The sequence below is a fragment of the Hylobates moloch genome, unplaced genomic scaffold, assembly GCF_009828535.3.
Source record: "Hylobates moloch isolate HMO894 unplaced genomic scaffold, HMol_V3 SCAFFOLD_14, whole genome shotgun sequence".
In the NCBI taxonomy this organism is placed as follows: domain Eukaryota; kingdom Metazoa; phylum Chordata; class Mammalia; order Primates; family Hylobatidae; genus Hylobates; species Hylobates moloch.
Window position 1 is genome coordinate 93,436,456 of NW_026652289.1, and position 19,427 is coordinate 93,455,882.

The 19,427-nt window shown below is 38.3% G+C and overlaps 1 protein-coding gene across 5 annotated transcripts in view; it reads left to right on the plus strand.

Annotated features, from left to right (window-relative positions):
* Window positions 1-19,427, plus strand: part of GALK2 (galactokinase 2) — a 163,130-nt gene that overhangs the window by 33,636 nt on the left and 110,067 nt on the right. For all 5 annotated transcript variants that reach the window (XM_032176326.2, XM_032176327.2, XM_058427728.1 and 2 more), the window contains exon 2: window positions 2,768-2,856. In XM_032176326.2, coding sequence (XP_032032217.1) covers window positions 2,768-2,856 — 89 coding nt within the window. The remainder of the gene's footprint in view (window positions 1-2,767; window positions 2,857-19,427) is intronic.

A 19,427-nucleotide genomic window follows, 5' to 3' on the forward strand; every position in this document is an offset into this window, starting at 1 on the left:
ATGAGATTAATGAATTTCATCATGTGTAGAGAAGAGTTTTAAGTCCAGGTCTACCTGACTGCACAGGCCCTGTTCTTTGTTTTTGTTTGTTTGTTTAATAATACCTTGTATATGCCTGTACTATAACTTAAAAAAAGTCATTGCTTTGTGAGTTTTTTTTGGTGTCTTTTAACTTTTACCTCTTGCCTATTTAGTAATCAATGAGCTTATTCTACTTTCCTCTTTTTCTTTCCTACACCTCCCGTTTTTTAATAGGTGGACCTTTTCTTTCTCATAGTAGTTTTAGATTAATCTTAGTTTTGGTGGCTCCCTTCTTTTCTCTTTATTTTACTCAATTTTCCCTCTGTCCCCCTCTTCTCCTCCCCTCCCCCTCCCCTCCCCCTCCCTCCCTCCCTCCCTCCCTCCTTGCCTGCCTGCCTGCCTGCCTGCCTGCCTGCCTTCCTTCCTTCCTTCCTTCCTTCCTTCCTTCCTTCCTTCCTTCCTTCCTTCTTTTAATGATGCTGTTGATAAATTTTGCTTCCTTCCTTCCTTCCTCTTTCATTCTTTCCTTTTTTTTCAAAGACAAGGTCTCATGTTGCCCAGGCTAGAGTGCAGTGGCTACTCGATCAGTGCGGCAGTTTTGACCTGCTCCATTTCCCTCCTAGGTTGGTTTACTCCTCCTTAGGCAACGTGGTAATCCCTTGGCCTCCACAGGTCACCATATTCAAGCCCAACTTAGTGCAGACACCTGGTGAGCATAGCTCACTGCAGCCCAGAACTTCTAGGCTCAAGCGATCCTTCTGCCTTAGCCTCCAGAGTAGCTGGAACTACAGGCAAACCCAGGGCGCCTGGCTTTTTTGCTTAATTTTTGTTTCACTATGTTTTGTAGTTCACTAATGTTTTGTAGTTCAGTATGGTCTTCTTTTCTCCCTTCTTCTTTTTTCCCCCTATTATAGATAACTTAAAGTTTGACATTTTGTCTTCTAGTTATACTGAAGACAAAGTTTTTGTATACTTTTATTTGTTCTTGTTTTGTTCTTTGAGGATATATAGAGAAAGATTTAGGCAGCTGCATCTGCCAGGTAGTCCAGTAGATGTATTTTGAGTGATATGCTAGCGATATGAGTTATTGTCTCCCTGCTGCGATCTTTTGTTCTCATCCACAGCTTCTGCTGAAGAAGTAAACACAAGTGATCATATTTGTAACTAAAACAGGTGACCTTATTTGTACTAAATGACCTCACTCTTTGGCCACAGATGTTTAGACCTGTATGGATACAGGACCTAAACTCTGCCAAGCTGATTATATCTTTTGAGGATTTGAACGAAAGGACACAGAAATGTAATCAGTTAGTATAGGATGCTGGAGCTGTTAAGTCTTGTAGAGTCAAGGCCACAGTGTCATGAAAACTGAAGGTATGGAGGAGCAGAAACTAAGAGGTTCACAGAGGCAGGTGGAATGCAAAGAGTACTGAGCAGAGAGAAGTTTATAATAGTGTCTTTGGAGCAACAAGAGAATGAGGCAGGAAGAGAGCCAAAGAAACTGATATAAACAGTTTCTGATGACTATTCAATTCCCAAGAGACGAGCTTGAATAACTTCCAACAATATTCAACATATTTTTCTATTATTATATGACATTTTCTTGAGTTTTTTTGGGTGTGGGTCTCTGTTTCTTAATTAATTAATTTCCTGAATATATTAGGCTTTAATAAATGTTTATCATCCTGGTGTTATTACCCAGATACAGTATGATGTGGGACTACAAATAATGAGGGCTATTCACAGAATTGACTTGAGATAATTTGAGAGTATCAAGTTATTAAATATATTACAAGAATTTTGGATTTGGAAGGGACCTATGAGGAATATCTAGTTCAAATTCTCAAATTTTAGAGAAGAGAGGCCAAGAGAAAATGATTTGCCAAACTTTGATGTTGAATTAGAGGTCTCATTAGAATTAGAACTGTGGCTTCCTGATACCAGTCTAGTTTTCATTTGACTACATGTTCTGAGTTAGACAGTATAACCCCCCAAATTCATATCTACTTGAAACTGCAGAATGTGACCTTATTTGAACTAGCATCTTCGCAAATGTAATGAATTAAGAAGAGGTCATACTCAGTTAGAGTGGATGGACTTTAATCCAATATGACTGGTATCCTTATAAGAAGGAAAAACAGACAGAATGCTATGTGATGACATGGCAGAGATGAGCGTAATAAAGCTGTAAGCCAAGGAACACCAAGGATTGATGGCTGCTACCAGAAGGCAGAAAGAGGCAGGGAAGAAATGATTCTCCTCTACAGCTTTCAGAGGTACTACTGACCTCTAGTTTTAGACTTCTGGCTGCAGAATTGTGATTATAAATCTCTGTTGTATTAAGCCATCCAGTTTATAGTTCTTTGCTATGACAGCCTTAGGAAACCAAATATACTACCGCATGGTACACTTTTAATGTAAAGAGATTCTTCCCTGAATGTCGCCAAAAAAGTATACAGAAACTACATTCTTCAAAAGGGAAGGAAATAGCTTTTTCTGTTGGGTATATCAATCTTAACTTTTAAATTCTTCAGTGTGCTTAGCTATACTTTTGTGCCACTTAGAGATTACAGTATTGTTCATCTTGGGATTTTCAAGGAAGTATGTCACTAGGAAATTTTGCTTTTATTCTTTTAAGGAATAATTAATGGTGGCAGGCATATGGAGTGTGTGTGTGTGTGTGTGTGTGTTATCTTATGGATTTTCTGTTATATGATATTCTGAAATATTGTACTTTTATTTTCAGGTTACTGAAGCTAAAGGAGATGTTTAACTCCAAGTTTGGATCTATTCCCAAGTTTTATGTTCGAGCACCAGGAAGAGTCAACATAATAGGTATTTCAAAAGTTCCTTCTCTTATTTTTTTCTTCATCCTTTGGTAAGATCTAAATTTTTAAAAATATATTTCTTTCTCGATTTTTCCCAAAATAGAATATTTCACATATATCTACTAATAGTAAGATGTGCCTTTGCATAAGGAACACAGTTCACTTTTATCTTTCCCAATCCATGTTATTAGTATTGTTCATTTGTTTTTTAAATGTATTAATTTGTTGAAACCAAGTTGTTAATATTGTTTTCATAAAAAATGAAAATATTTTTCTAGGCCACAGGTTAAAATTTTAGACTGTGGTAAGTAGTTTTGATGGTTTTTTTTTTTTTTGAAACGGAGTCTCGCTCTGTCGCCCAGGCTGGAGTGCAGTGGCGCGATCTCGGCTCACTGCAAGCTCCGCCTCCCGGGTTGACGCCATTCTCCTGCCTCAGCCTCTCCGAGTAGCTGGGACTACAGGCGCCCGCCACCACGCCCGGCTAATTTTTTTTTTTTGTATTTTTAGTAGAGACGGGGTTTCACCGTGGTCTCGATCTCCTGACCTCGTGATCCGCCCGCCTTGGCCTCCCAAAGTGCTGGGATTACAAGCGTGAGCCACCGCGCCCGGCCTTGATGGTTTTATATTTACTCACTGGGTTAGAGGACACAGGGAAACCTTACAATTCCTTGCTACTAAAAGTGTGGTCCAGATTTTGCAGGCCTTCTGGATGAATTTATTTTTCCTTTTGTTTATCATGTGAAGTACTTTGAATTTTACTACCTTTTAGTGGTAAATAACACAACCTTTCAACATTTCGTTTACTATCATTTTATCAATGTCCCTATATGTAATAATTGACATAGTTGTACTTAGACTACATACCATTTTTATCTTTTTTTCATTTAATATATCATAAATATTTCCATGTATCTATTTCCATTTTCTGCTGGTATAACAGAATTCCACAGATGGGGTAATTTATCAACAATAGAAGTTTATTTGGCTCATGATTCTGGAGGCAGAGAAGTTCAAGATCATGGTACTCGCATCTGGTGATGGCCTTCTTATTGTGTTATTCTCTTGTTTTTCTGAGATGGTGTTTTGCTCTTATTGCCCAGGCTGGTGTGCAATGGTGCAATATCGGCTCACCGCAACCTCTGACTCCCAGGTTCAAGTGATTCTCCTGCCTCAGCCTCCCGAGTAGCTGGGATTACAGGCATGTGCCACCATGCCTGGCTAATTTTTTGTATTTTTAGTAGAGACAGGGTTTCTCCATGTTGGTCAGGCTGGTCTCGAACTCCCGAGCTCAGGTGATCTGCCCGCCTCAGCCTCCCGAAGTGCTGGGATTACAGGCATGAGCCACCGTGTCTGGCCTTCTTATTGAGTTATTCTATGGTGGAAGGGCAGGAGGGCAAGAGATCATGCAAGACATAGAAAGGATGTGTGCTGAACTTCATCCTTTGATCAGGAACCCACTCGTGAGGTAACTAACCCACTCCGGAGATAGTGGCATTAATCTGTTCCTGAGGGGAGAGCTCTCATGATCTTATCACCTCTTAAAGGTCCCACCGTTTAATATTGTCACAATGGCAATTAAATTTCAGTATGAGTTTTGGAGGAGACATTCAAACCACAGCACTGTGGTTCTGTATAGTGCTCATAATTATTTTAATGACTTCATGATAGCTTACTAAATTAATATAATTTATTTAACAACTTTCTCTCATTGTAACTAAAGCTATTTCCAGGTTTTTATTTTGTTTTTACTGTTATAGCAGGTAATTTCATAGAAAGGATACCTTAGTTTCATTTTATCATTTTATTATTTCCAATGAGTATTACTTTTTTGGTTTATTTGTTTTCAAGGATGGAAACTAGAAGTAGTAGAATAGAGGATGTACTCCCTTTCATAAGATTTAGTAAGTTGCTCATTTTCCGCAAAAAGATATTGAACTTACAAGTACAGACTTGTAAAGGTCCCTGACTTAATGATGGCTCAACTTATGATTGTTTTGACTTTTTTTTTTTTTTTTTGAGATGGAGTTTTGCTCTGTCACCCAGGCTGCAGTACAGTGGCTCCATCTCGGCTCACTGCAACCTCTGCCTCCCAGGTTCAAGTGCTTCTCCTGCCTCAGCCTCCCAAGTAGCTGGGACTATAGGTGTGCACCACCGCACCTGATTAATTTTTGTATTTTTAGTAGAGACGGGCTCTCATCATGTTGGCCCGACTGGTCTCGAACTCCTGACCTCAAGTGATCCACCTGCCTTGGCCTCCCAAAGTGCTGAGATTACAGGCGTGAGCCTCCACACCTGGCCTCTTGTGTCTGTTAACTGACCTCTCCCTACCTGCTCTTCCTGCCCTCACTACATGTTATCCTTCCCAGCCTCTAGTAACCATTAATTTATCCTCTATTTATGAGATCAACTCTTTTAGCTTCCATATATGAGTGAGAACATGAGGTATGTATCTTACTGTGCCTGACTTATTTCACTTAACATAATGTCCTCTAAGCTCATCCATGTTGCTGTGAATAACAGGATTTCACTCTTTTAGGTGGCTGAATAGTATTCCACTGCACACATACACCACATTTTAAAAATCCATTCATCTGTGAATGGACATTTATGTTGATTCTGTATCTTGACTATTGTGAATAGTGTTGCAATAAACAAGAGAGCCACATATCTCTTTGACATACTGATGTCCTTTTCTTTGGATATATACCTAGTAATGGGATTGCTGGATCATATGGTAGTTCTATTTTTAGTTTTTTGAGGAGCCTTCATACTGTTTTCCATATGGCTATACCAATTTACTTTCCCACCAACAGTGTAGAAGAATTCTCATTTCTCCGCATTCTCTCTAACACTTATTATTTTTTGTCTTTTTGATAATAGTCATCCTAACTGAAGTGAGATAATATCTCCTGGTGGTTTTGATTTGCAATTTCCTGATTATTAGTGATCTTAAGCATTTTTCTATGGTTGTAAGTCATTTGTATGTCTTCTTTTTAGAAATGTCTATTTAGATCATTTGCCAATTTTTATTTTATTTAATTAATTAATTAATTTATTTTGAGACAGTCTCTCTCTGTTGCCCAGGCTGGAGTGCAGTGGCATGATCTGGGCTCACTGCAACCTCCACTTCTGGGTTCGAGCAATTCTCCTGCCTCGGCCTCCCAAGTACCTGGGACTACAGGCACGTGCCACCATGCCCAGCTAATTTTTATATTGTTAGTAGAGATGGGGTTTCACCATGTTGGCCAGGATGGTCTTGAACTGCTGACCTCAGATGATCTGCCCACCTTGGCCTCCCAAAATGCTGGGATTACAGGTGTGAGCCACCACACCCAGACCATTTGCCAATTTTTTAATTGGAATATTTGTTTTACTACTGTTGAGTTAAGTTTTTTATATACTCTGGAGATTAATTCCTTGTTGGGTGAATACAAATATTTTATCCCTTTCAACAGGTTGTCTCTTCACTCTATTGGCAGGTTTCCTTTGCTGTGCAGAAGCTTTTGAGTTTGATAAAATTTCATTTGTCTATTTTTTTCTTTGCCTGTGCTTTTATAGTCTTATTCATAAAATCTTTGCCTAGACCAATGTCTTGAAGTGTAATGTCTTGAAGTGTTTCCTTTATGTTTTCTTCTAGTAGTTTCATAGTTTCAGTTCTGATGTTTAAGTCTTTAATCCATTTTAAATTCATTTTTATAAATGGTGAGATATTGGGGCCTATTTTTATTCTTTTGCATATGGATATCTAGTTTTTCCATCACCATTTATTAAACAGATTGTCCTTTTCCCTATGAATGAAAGTAACTGTTGAAAATCATTTGGCCTTGGCCAGGCATGGTGGCTCACACTTGTAATCCCAGCACTTTAGGAAGCCGAGGAGGGTGGATCACTTGAGGTGAGGAGTTTGAAAGCAGCCTGGCCAACATGATGAAACCTCGTCTCTGCTAGAAATACAAAAATTAGCTGGGTGTGGTGGCACACACCTGTAATCCCAGCTATGCAGGGGGCTGAGGCACGAGAATCTCTTGAATCTGGGAGGCAGAGGCTGCAGTGAGCCGAGATCAAACCACTACTGCACTCCAGCAGGATCCTGTCTCAAAAAAAAAAAAAAAAAAAGAAATCAGTTGGCCGTAAATACATGGATTTAGCTCTGGGTTCTCTATTCTGTTCTATTGGTCTGTATGTCTGTTTTTACGCCAAAACCATAGTATTACTGTAGCTTTCTAGTATATTTGAAGTCAGATAGTGTGATGCCTCCAACTTTTCTTCTTCTTCTTCTTCTTTTTTTTTTTTTTTGGCTCAGGATTGCTTTGGTTATTTGGGGTCTTTTGTGGTTCCACACAAATTTTAGAATTTTTTTTTTTTTTATTTCTGTGAAGAATGTCATTGGTATCATACGAGGAATTGCATTGAATCTGTAGTAGTATGGTCATTTTAACAATATTAATTATTCCAGTCTAAGAATGTGGGATGTCTTTCCTTTTTTTTGTATCCTCTTCAGTTTCTTTCATCAGTGTTTTATTGTTTTCATTGTACAGGTCTTTTATCACTTTGGTTAAATTTATTCCTAGATATTCATTTTTTATAGCTATTTCAAATGGGATTGCTTGGTTGATTTCTTTTTCAGGTAGTCTGTTATTGGTGTATAGAAACACTAGTGATTTTTAAAATTTTTTCAAAGTACTTTTATTTATTATTTTAAAATTTTATTTTTCCATAAGTTATTGGAGTACAGGTGGTATTTGGTTACATGAATAAGTTTTTTAGTGGTGATTTGTGAGATTTTGGTGTACCCATCACCTAAGCAGCATACACTGCACTGTATTTGTAGTCTTCTATCCTGCGCTCCCCTCCCACTCTTCCTCGCAAGTCCCCAATGTCCGTTACCTAATTCTTATACCTTTGCATCCTCATAGCTTAGCCCCCACATATCAGTGAGAACATACGATGTTTGGTTTTCCATTTCTGAGTTATTTAACTTAGAAAAATAGTCTCCAGTCTCATCGAGGTCACTGCAAATACTGTTAATTCATTCCTTTTTATGGCTGCATAGTATTCCATTGTATATATACCACAGTTTCTTTATCCATTCATTGATTGATGGGCATTTGGCCTGGTTGCATGATTGGGTTGGTTCCATAATACCAATGACATATAGTGGCAATTGTGAATTGTGCCACTATAAACATGTGTGTGCAAGTATCTTTTTCAAGTAATGACTTCTTTTCCTCTGGGTAGATACCCATTAGTGGGATTGCTGGATCAAATGGTAGTTCTACTTTTAGTTCTTTAAGGAATCTCCACACTGTTTTCCATAGCAGCTGTACTAGTTTACATTCCCAACAGCAGTGTAGAAGTGTTCCCTGTTCACCACATCCACACCAACATCTACTCTTTTTTGATTTTTTGATTATGGCCGTTCTTGCAGGAGTGAGGTGGTATCATATTGTGGTTTTGATTTGCATTTCCCTGATCATTAGTGATGTTGAGCATTTTTTCATATGTTTGTTGGCCATTTCTGTATCTTCCTTTGAGAATTGTCTATTCGTGTCCTTAGCCCACTCTTTGACAGGATGGTTTGTTTTTTTCTTACTGATTTGTTTGAGTTCATTGTAGATTCTGCACATTAGTCCTTTGTCACATGTATAGATTGTGAAGATTTTCTCCAACTCTGTAGGTTATCTTTTTACTCTGCCGACTGTTCCTTTTGCCATGCAAAAGCTCTTTAGTTTAATTAGGTCCCAGCTATTTATCTTTGCTTTTATCGCATTTACTTTTGGGTTCTTGGTCATGAAATCCTTGCCTAAGCCAATGTCTAGAAGGGTTTTTCCAATGTTATCTGCTAGAATTTTTTTAGTTTCATATCTTAGATTTAAGTCCTTAATCCATTTTGAGTTGATTTTTGTATAAGGTGAGAGATAGGCATCCAGTTTCATTCTCCCACATGTGGCTAGCCAATTATCCCAGCACAATTTGTTGAAAGGGGTGTCCTTTCCCCACTTTTTGATTTTGTTTGCTTTGTTGAAGATCAGTTGGCTATAAGTATTTGGGTTTATTTGTGGGTTCTCTATTTTGTTCCATTGGTCTACGTGCCTATTTTTATATTAGTACCACGCTGTTTTGGTTGACTATGGCCTAATGGTATAGTTTGAAATCAGGTAGTGTGATGCCTCCAGATTTGTTTCTTTTTGCTTAGTCTTGTTTTTGCTATGCAGGCTCTTTTTTGGTTCCATATGAATTTTATAATTTTTTTTTTAAGTCTGTGAAGAATGATGGTGGTATTTTGATGGAGATTGCATTGAATTTGTAGATTGCTTTTGGCAGTATGGTCATTTTCACAATATTGATTCTACCCATCCATGAGCGTGGGATGTGTTTCCATTTGTTTGTGTTGTCTGTGATTTCTTTCAGCAGTGTTTTGTAGTTTTCCTTGTAGAGGTCTTTTGTCTCCTTTGTTAGGTATATTCCTAAGTATTTTATTTTATTTTTTATTTATTTATTTTTGCAGCTATTGTAAAAGAGGTTGAGTTCTTGATTTGATTGTCTGGTTGCTGTTGGTATATAGAAGAGCTATATTTGTATACATTAATCTTGTATCTGGAAACTTTGCTGAATTCTTTTATCAGTTCCAGGAGCTTTCTGAAGGAGTCCATAGGGTTTTCAAGGTAAACGATCGTATCATCAGCAAACAGTGACAATTTGACTTCCTCTTTACCAATTTGGATGCCCTATATTTCTTTCTCTTGTCTGATTGCTCTGGCTAGGACTTCCAGTACCATGTTGAAAAGGAGTGGTGAGAGTGGGCATCTTAGTCTTGTCCCAGTTCTCAGAGGGAATGCTTTCAACTTTACCTCATTCAATATTACGTTGGCTGTGGGTCTGTTGTAGATGGCTTTTATTACATTAAGGTATGTCCCTTTTATGCCAATTTTGCTGAGAGTTTTAATCATAAAGCTTGCTGGATTTTATCGAATGCTTTTTCTGCATCTATTGAGATGATCATGTGATTTTTGTTTTTAATTCATTTATAGACTTGCGTATGTTAAACCATCCCTGCATCCCTGGTATGAAACCCACTTGATCATGGTAGATTAACTTTTTGATATGTTGTTGGATTTGGTTAGCTGGGATTTTGTTTTTTTTTTTGTATTTTTTTTTTTTTTTTTAGCTGGGATTTTGTTAAGGATGTTAGCATCTATGTTCATCAAGGATATTGAACTGTAGTTTTCTTTCTTGGTTATGTCCTTTCCTGGTTTTGATATTAGGGTGATGCTGGCTTCATAAAATGAATTAGGAAAGGTTCCTTCTTTCTCTGTCTTGTGGAATACTGTGAAAAGGATTGGTTCCAATTCTTTTTTGAATGTCTGATAGAGTTCTGCTGTGAATCTGTCTGGTCCTGTACTTTTTTTTGTTAGCAATTTTTAAATTACCATTTCAGTCTCGCTGCTTGTGATTGGTCTGTTCAGGGTATCTAATTCTTCCTGATTTAAGCTAGGAGGGTTGTATTTTTCCAGGAATTTATCCATCTATTCTAGGTTTTCTAGTTTATTCGTGTAAAGGTGTTCATAGTAGCCTTGAATGATCTTTTGTATTTCAGTGGTATCAATTGTAGTATCTCCTCTTTTGTTTCTTAGTGAGGTTATTTGGATTTTCTCTCTTCTTTTCTTGGGTTCATCTTGCTAATGGTCTATCAATTTTCTTTTTCTTTTTTTTTTTTGAGACGGAGTGTCGCTTTTGTCACCCAGGCTGGAGTGCAGTGGTGCAATCTCAGCTCACTGCAATGTCCGCCACCCGGGTTCAAGCTTCTCCTGCCTCAGCCTCCTGAGCAGCTAGGATTACAGGCACCCACCACCATGCCCAGCTAATTTTTGTACTTTTAGTAGAGACGAGGTTTCACCATGTTGGACAGGCTGGTCTTGAACTCCTGACCTCAGGTGATCCACCTGCCTCAGCCTCCCAAAGTGCTGGGATTACAGCCGTGAGCCCCTGCGCTGGCCCAATTTTATCTTTTCAAAGAAACACCTTTTTATTTCATTTACTTTTTGTATTTTGTTTGTTTGTTTGTTTCAGTTTCATTTAGTTTGGCTCTGATCTTGGTTATTTCCTTTCTTCTGCTGTGTTTGGGTTTGGTTTGTTCTTGTTTCTTTAGTTCGTTGAGGTGTCACCTTAGATTGTCTGTTTGTGCTGTTTCAGACTTTTTGATGTATGTGTTTAGGGCTATGAACTTTCCTCTTAGCACTGCCTTAGCTGTATCCCAGAGGTTTTGATAGGTTGTGTCATTATTGTCATTCAGTTCAAAGAATTTTTATATTTCCATCTTGATCTCGTTTTTGACCCAATGCTCATTTAGGAGCAGGTTATTTAATTTCCATGTATTTGCATGGTTTTGAAGGTTCCTTTTATAGTTGATTTCCAGTTTTATTTCATTGCAGTCTTAGAGAGTGCTTGATATAATTTCAATTTTCTTAAATTTATTAAGGCTTGTTTTGTGGCCTGTCACGTGGTCTGTCTTGGAGAAAGTTCCATGCCCTGTTGAAAAGGATGTGTTTTCTGTGGTTGTTGGGTGAAGTGTTCTGTATATATGTGTTAAGTCCATTTGTTCCAAGGTTTAGTTTAAATCCATTGTTTCTTTGTTGACTTTCTGTCTTGATGACCTGTCTAGTGCTGTCAGTGGAGTATTGAAGTCCCCCACTAGTATCGTGTTGCTGTCTATCTCATTTCTTAGGTCTATTAGTAATTGTTTTATAAATTTGGGAGCTCTAGTGTTAGGTGCATATATCTTTAGGATTGTGATATTTTCCTGTTGGACAAAGCCTTTTTACCATTGTATAATATCCCTCTTTGTCTCTTTTAACTGCTCTTGCTTTAAAGTTTGTTTTGTCTGATATAAGAATAGCTACCCCTGCTCACTTTGGTGTCCATTTGCATGAAATGCCTTTTTCCACCCCTTTACTTTAAGTTTATGTGAGTCCTTATGTATTAGGTGAGTCTCCTGAAGGCAGTAGATAGTTGGCTGGTTAGTCCTTATCCTTTTTATGGTTCTCTATCTTTTAAGTGGAGCATTTGGGCCATTTACATTTAATGAAACACTAGCTATTTTTAATACTGATTTTGTATCTTGCGACTTTACTGAATTTATCAGCTCTAAAAGCTTTTTGTGGTCTTTAGGTTTTTCTACGTATAAGATCATGTTGTGTACAAGTAGAGACCATCTGACTTCCTCCTTTTCAATTTGGATGCCCTTTACATTTTTCTCTTGCCTGATTGCTCTGGCTCAGACTTCCAGTAGTATTTTGAATAAGAATGGTGGAATTGGGTATGCTTGTCTTGTTCTAGTGCTTAGACAAAAAGCTTTCCATTTTTCCTCATTTGGTGTGACGTTAGCTATGGGTTTGTCATATATGGCCTTTATTGTGTATTGAGACATGTTCCTTCTGTACCTAGTATGTTGAGTTTTTATCATGAAGAAATGTTGAATTTTATCAAATGCTTTTTCTGAATTGATTGTAAAGATTATATGGCTTTTGTCCTTCATTCTGTTGATGTGATATATCATATTTTTGGATTTGTGTATGTTGAACCCCTTCCTTGCATTTCAAGGATTAATCCCATTTGATCATGGTATATAATCTTTTTATGGGTTCTTGGGTTCATTTTGCCAACATTTTATTGAGGATTTTTGATTATATGTTCAACTGAGATATTGTCCTGTAGTTTTCTTTTTCTGTTGTGTCCTTATTCAGTTTTGGTATCAGAATAATGCTGGCCTCATAGAATAGTTTCAAAGAATTCCCTGCCTTTCAAATTTTTTGCAAGTCTGAAAAGAATTGGTGTTAGTTCTTCTTTAAAGGTTTGGTAGAATTCATGGGTGAAGCCCTCTGGTCCTGAGCATTTCTTCGTTGGGAGACTTTTTATTATTGCTTCAATCTTGTTACTTGTTATTGGTGCGTTCAGGTTTTCTATTTCTACTTGGTTCAATCTTCATAGGTTTTATGTGTCCAGAAACTTATGCATGTCCTTTAGGTTTTGCAATTTGTTGGCATAGTAGTTGTTCACAATAGGCTTTAATGATCCTTTGTATTTTGTGGTGTCACTTGTAATGTCTCCTTTTCTGTTTTTTTAAATTGTATTTATTTGTGTGTTCTCTTTTTCTCAGTCTAGCTAAAGATGTGCCATTATGTTTACCTTTTCATTTCATTAATTTTTGTCTCAAATTTACTTCTGCTCTGATCTTTATTATTTCTTTCCTTCTACTAATTTTGGATTTGGATTGTTTTTTGCTAGAGATGTACCATTAGGTTGTTTATATGCAAAATTTCTACCTTTTTTTAGTGGCTGAGCATTTATTTTATTTTATTATTATTATTATTTTTAGGCAGAGTTTTGCTCTTTTTGCCCAAGCTGGAGTGCAATGGTGCGATTTCAGCTCACTGCAACGTCTGCCTCCCAGATTGAAGTGATTTTCCTGCCTTAGCCTCCCAAGTAGCTGGGATTACAGTCACCCACCACCATGCTTGGCTAATTTTTTGTATTTTTAGTAGAGACAGGGTTTCACCATGAAGGCCAGGCTGGTTGCGAACTCCTGACCTAAGGTGATCCACCCACCTCAGCCTCCCAGAGTGTTAGGATTACAGACGTGAGCCACCGTGCCTGGCCTATTTTATTTTATTTTTAACTTTTGAGATGTAGTTTCGCCCTGTTGCCCAGGCTGGAGTGTAGTGGCATGATTTTGGCTCACCGCAACCTGCACCTGCTGGACTCAAGTGATTCTTGTGCCTCAGTGTCCTGAGTAGCTGGGATTACAGGTATGTGCCAACATGACTGGCTAATTTTTGTATCTTTATTAGAGATGGGGTTTCCCAATGTTGGCCATCACAAAAAAAAAAAAAAAAGGCCTTTTCATTTCTACCACATGGCTGGGCTTCAAATTTTTCAAACTCGTTCTCTTTGCTAAAGCATAACCAAAGTGACCTTTACTCTAGTTCTCAAAAAGTTTTGTATTTTCATCTGAGACCTCTTTAGCTGGGACTTCATTGTTAATATTATTGTCAGCATTTTGGACACAACCATTCAACAAGTTTCTTGGAAGTTCCAAACTTGCCCTCATCTTCGTATCTTTTTTCTGAGCCCTCCAAACTGTTCCAACCGCTGCCACTTACCTAGTTCCAAAGATGCTTTCACATTTTCAATTATCTTTATAGCAATGCCCCACTTCTGATACCAGTTTTCTGTATTAATCTGCTCTTGCACTGCTGTGAAGAAGTATCTGAGACTGGATAATTTATTAAAAAAAAGAGGTTTATTTGGCTCACAATTTTGCAGGCTGTACAGGAAGCATGGCTGGGAAAACCTCAGGAAACTTACAAGCATGGTGGAAGACAAAGGGGAAGGAGGCATGCCTTACATGGCTAGAGCAGGAGGATGAGAGGGAAGGGAAGTGCTATACTCTTTTAAATGATCAGATCTTGTGAGAACTCTCTCATGAGAACCACACTCAGGAGATTGTGTTAAGCCATTAGAAACCACCTCCATGATTCAATCAACACCCACCAGGCTTCACTTCCAGCATTAGGTATTACATTTCAACATGAGATTTTGGTGGGGACACAGATCCAAGCCATATCATATGGGTCTAGGCATTGATCCCTTTCTTCTTGGTTTTCTAATTTGTTGGTATATAGTTGCTCATAATAGTCTCTAATGATGCCTTGACTCTCTGCTCTCAGTTATAATATCTTTTAAAAAAATTCTCTGACTTTTTTTATTTGAATCTTCTTTATTTTTTACTTTTTCTGTTTGAAATGGAATCTCGCTCTGTTGCCCAGGCTGGAGTGCAGTGGCGCTATCTCAACTCACTGCAACCTCCGCCTCTCGGGTTCAAGTGATTGTCCTGCCTCAGCCTCTCAAGTAGCTGGGATTACAGGTGTCCGCCACCATGCCTGGCTAATTTTTGTATTTTTAGTAGAGATGGGGTTTCACCCTGTTGGCCAGGCTGGTCTTGAACGCCTGGCCTTGTGATCTGTGCACCTTGGCCTCCCCTCCCAAAGTGCTGGGATTACAGGTGTGAGCCAGTGTGCTTGACCTCTTTTTTACTTAGTGTGGCTAAAGGTTTTTTGATTTAGTTTATGTTTGCAAAACACCAACTTTTAATTTCATTGATTTTTTTTTGTAGTTTTAAATTTCAATTTTACTTATTTTTGCTCTGATCCGAATTCTTTCTTTTCCTCTACTAATTCTGCATTTCATTTGCTTTTGCCTTTCTCATTTGTTAAGATGCATCTTTAGGTTGCTTATTTGACATATTTTTACCTTTTTGATATAGGTGTTTATTGTTTTAAATGTCCTTTTTTTGTACTGCTCTTTCTGTATCATGGAGATTTTGATCTATTGTCTTTTCACTCCCACATGTTTCATGAAATTTAAAAATTTCTTAATTTTTTCATTGACCCACTGGTCATTCAGGAGCATATTTTTTACTTTCCATGTGTTTGTTTAGTTTCCAAAGTTTTTCTTCATGTTTATTTCTAATTTTATTTCATTATGATCAGAGAAGATACCTGATATTATTTTAACTTTTTTGAACTTTTTGAGACTTGTTTTGTGGTCTAACTTATGATCTATCCTGGAGAATATTCTGGGCACTGATGAGAAGAATGTGTATTCTGGGGCTGTTGGATGAAATGTTTTTATAAATATCCATTTGTTCTATAGTGCAGATTAAGTCTGATGTTTCTTTGTTGATTTTCTCCCTGGATGAATATCCCAGGGCTGAAAGTGAGGTTTTGAAGTCCCCAGCTATTATTCTATAGGCATCTATCCTTCTTTTTAGTTTTAATAATATTTGTTTTACATATCTGAGTGCTCCAGCATTGGGTGCATATATATTTACAATTGTTATATCCTGTTGCTGAACTGACTCCTTTGACATTATATAATGACCTTTGTCTCTTTTTAGAGTTTTTATCTTGAATCCTGTTTATTTATGCATAACTACTCTTGCTCTCGTTTGGTTTTCATTTGTATGGAATATCTTTTTCTTTTTTTAAAAATTTTACTTTAAGTTCTGGGATATAAATGCAGAATGTGTAGGTTTGATACATAGGTATACATGTGCCATGGTGGTTTGCTGCACCTGTCAACCCATCATCTAGGTTTTAAGCCCTGCATACATTAGCTATTTGTTCTAATGCTCTTCTTCCCCTTCCCCTCTACCCCACAATTGGCCCTGGTGTGTGTTCCAGAATATCTTTTTCTATTTTATTTTATTTTTTTTTTGGTCTGCATATCTTTATGGATGAGGTTAGCTTATTGTTTTTGTTTTTTTAAACCATTCATCCACTTTGTCTTTTATTGGGAATTTAGTCCATTTATATTCAATGTTATAGTTATAAGGTACAGACTTACTACAGCCATTTTGTTATTTATTTTCTGGTTGTTTTGTTGGTCCTCTCTTTCTTCCTTCCTTCTTGTCTTCCTTTGTGTAAAAGTGACTTTTTCTGACAATGTTTTAATTTATTATTTAAAACTTTTTTTGGGCTGGGCGCGGTGCCCCACGCCTGTAATCCCAGCACGTTGGCAGGAAGAGGTGGGCGGATCATGAGGTCAGGAGATTGAGACCATCCTGGCTAACACGGTGAAACCCCATCTCTACTAAAAAATACAAAAAAATTTAGCTGGGCATGCTGGCAGGTGCCTGTAGTCCCAGCTACTCGGGAGGCTGAGGCAGGAGAATGGCATGAACCTGGGAGGCGGAGCATGCAGTGAGCTGAGATCATGCCACTGCACTCCAGCCTGGGCGACCGAGCAAGACTCTGTCTCAAAAACAAACAAACAGACAAACCCAACTTTTTTTGTATCTGTTACAGGTTTTTGTTTTGTGGTTACTGTGAGGCTTGCAAATAACATAACCAATTATTTTAAGCAGATGACAGCTTAACTCTGATTACAATGAAAATAAAAAAGAAATCAGCAAAAAGAAAACAAAAAAAACCCCCTAAAACTACACCTTAACCGCATTTCTTCACTGTCACTTTTTTTTTTTTTTTTTTGAGATGGAGTCTCACTCTGTCACCCAGGGTGGAGTACAGTGGCATGATCTCGGCTCCCTGCAACCTCTGCCTCCCAGGTTCAAGCGATTCTCCTGCCTCAGCCTCCCAAGTAGCTGGGACTACAGGCACCTGCCACCACGCCCAGCTATTTTTTTTTTTTTTTGTATTTTTAGTAGAGATGGGGTTTCACCATGTTAGCCAGGATAGTCTCGATCTCCTGACCTCGTGATCTTCCCTCCTTGTCCTCCCAAAGTGCTAGGATTACAGGCTTGAGCCACCATGCCTGGCTGCTTTGTCACTTTTGATTGTCTCTGTTTATATCTTTTTATGCTCAGAAAGCTGTTTCAGTTACTATTTTTGATAGGTTTGTCTTTTAATCTTCCTACTAAGATATGAGTGTTTTAACACTATAGTTACAGTGTTAGAGTATTCTGTATTCATCTGTTCATTTACCGCTACCAGTTAGTTCTGTACCACCATGTGATATATATTTTTTACATTAATGTGCTTTTCTTTCAGATTGAAGAACTCTCTTTAGCATTTTTTGCAAGACAGGTCTGGTGTTGATGAAACCCCTCAGCTGTGTTTGTCTGGGAAAGTATTTCTCTTTCATGTTTGAAAGATAATTTTACTGGAAATAATATTCTAGTTCAAAAGTTGTTTTTCTTCAACACTTTGAATATGTCATCTCCCTCTCTTGGCCTCTAAGTTTCCTGCGGAGTTGTCTCCTGCCAGACATATTGGAGCCCCTTTATATGTTCTTTGCTTCTTTTCTTTTTCTGCTTTTAGGATACTTTCTTTATCCTTGACCTTTGAGAGTTTGATTAATATATTAATTGAGTTAGTCTTATTTGGGTTGAATCCTTTTGGTGTTGTGTGATCTTCTTATACCTTAATATTTGTATCTTTTCTTAGGTTTGGAAAGTTTTCTATCAGTATTTCACTGAATGAACTTTCTACCCTGATCTCTCTATCTCTACATCCTCTTTAAAGCCAATAAATCTTAGATTTGCCCCTTTTAGGCTATTTTCTAGATCTTGTAGAGAGGCTTCATTCTTTTTAAATTATTTTTCTTTTCTCTCCTCTGACTGTGTATTTTTATATAGCCTGTCTTCAGGTTCACTGTTTATTTTTCTTGATCGATTCTGCTGTTGAGAGACTCTGAGACATTTTTGAGTTTGTCAGTTGAATTTTTCAGATGCAGAATTTCTGTTTGAAATTTCAAAAACTATTTTAATCTCTTTGTTAAATTTCTCTGGTAGAATAATGAATTTCTTCCCTGTGTTATCTTTAAGTTTGTTGAGCTTCCTCAAGACAGCTCTTTTGAATTCTCTGTCTGAAAGGACATACATCTCCATCTTTCTGGGATTGGTCACTGGTATCTTCTGTAGTTCATTTAATGAGGTCATGTTTTCCTGGATACTCTTGATGCTTGTGGACATTCATCCCTTATGGGCATTGACAAATTAGATATTTATTTGTCTGTGTAGTCTGGGCTTGTTTGTACCCTTCATTCTTGAGAAGGCTTTTCATGTATTCAAATGGGGTTGAGTGTATTGTGTTCTAAGCCTGTGGTCCTTATGGGCATATCAGCACAAGGACATGCTCTAAGCCCAGGAATGCTGCAATTCTTCCTGACATCTAGAGAGGCACTGCCTTGACGAGTTTTGGTAAGGTAAAGGAGAATTCCCTGGGTTGTCAGGCAAAGTCCTCTTGATGTTTTCCCTTTACTCCTCCCAGTCAGAAGTAGTCTCTCTCCATACTGGGCTGCCTAGAGCACTTCCATGGCTTCCAGAGCTGGCACTGTGCTGGGTCACACCTGAAGCCTGTATAATACTGGATCTTGCCTGGTTACTACTGATGTTTATTCAAGGCCCAAGGGATCTTTAGTGAGCAGGTGAATCCTGCCAAGACTGGGTTCTTCTCTTCAGGGCAGTGGATTCCCTCTGAATGAGGGTGGGTCCAGGAACTAAGTCCTGGAATTGACAGCTTCAGGAATCTCCTTGGTGCTTTACTTTGGCTGAGCTGGTACCCAAATCGCAAGACAGTCTTCTGTACTCTTCCCACTTCTTTCCTTAAGGTAAAGGAATCTCTCCTCAAGCTGCACTTCCTGGAGTTGGGTGCAATGTGATCAGGCACTCCCCTGGCTGCCACAGCTGGTGTCACACTTGGTCACACATCCCAAGTCTACTGCCTCCAAGGCCGGTGCAGTACCAGGGCTTGCCCGAGGACTGCAGTACTTGTGGCCTGACAGCCACTTAAGCTTATTCTGGGCACCAGGCCACTTTAGTTAGCCAGAGGTGAGGCTGGTTGGGACTCAAGTTCCTCCTGCTGAGATTGAGAATTCTGTCTTGTCCAGGGCTGATCTAAATGCTCCCTCCTTGGGTGCTAGCAGAATTCTGCTCTGTTTTGTGTTTTGCTGTAACATGGCAGCACTGAGTTCCAGTGCAAAGACCCACACTCACTTCACCCTCCCTCCCCCAAACACAGTTTCTCTCTCCATTTTGGGAGGGATCCTGTAGGCAATGCA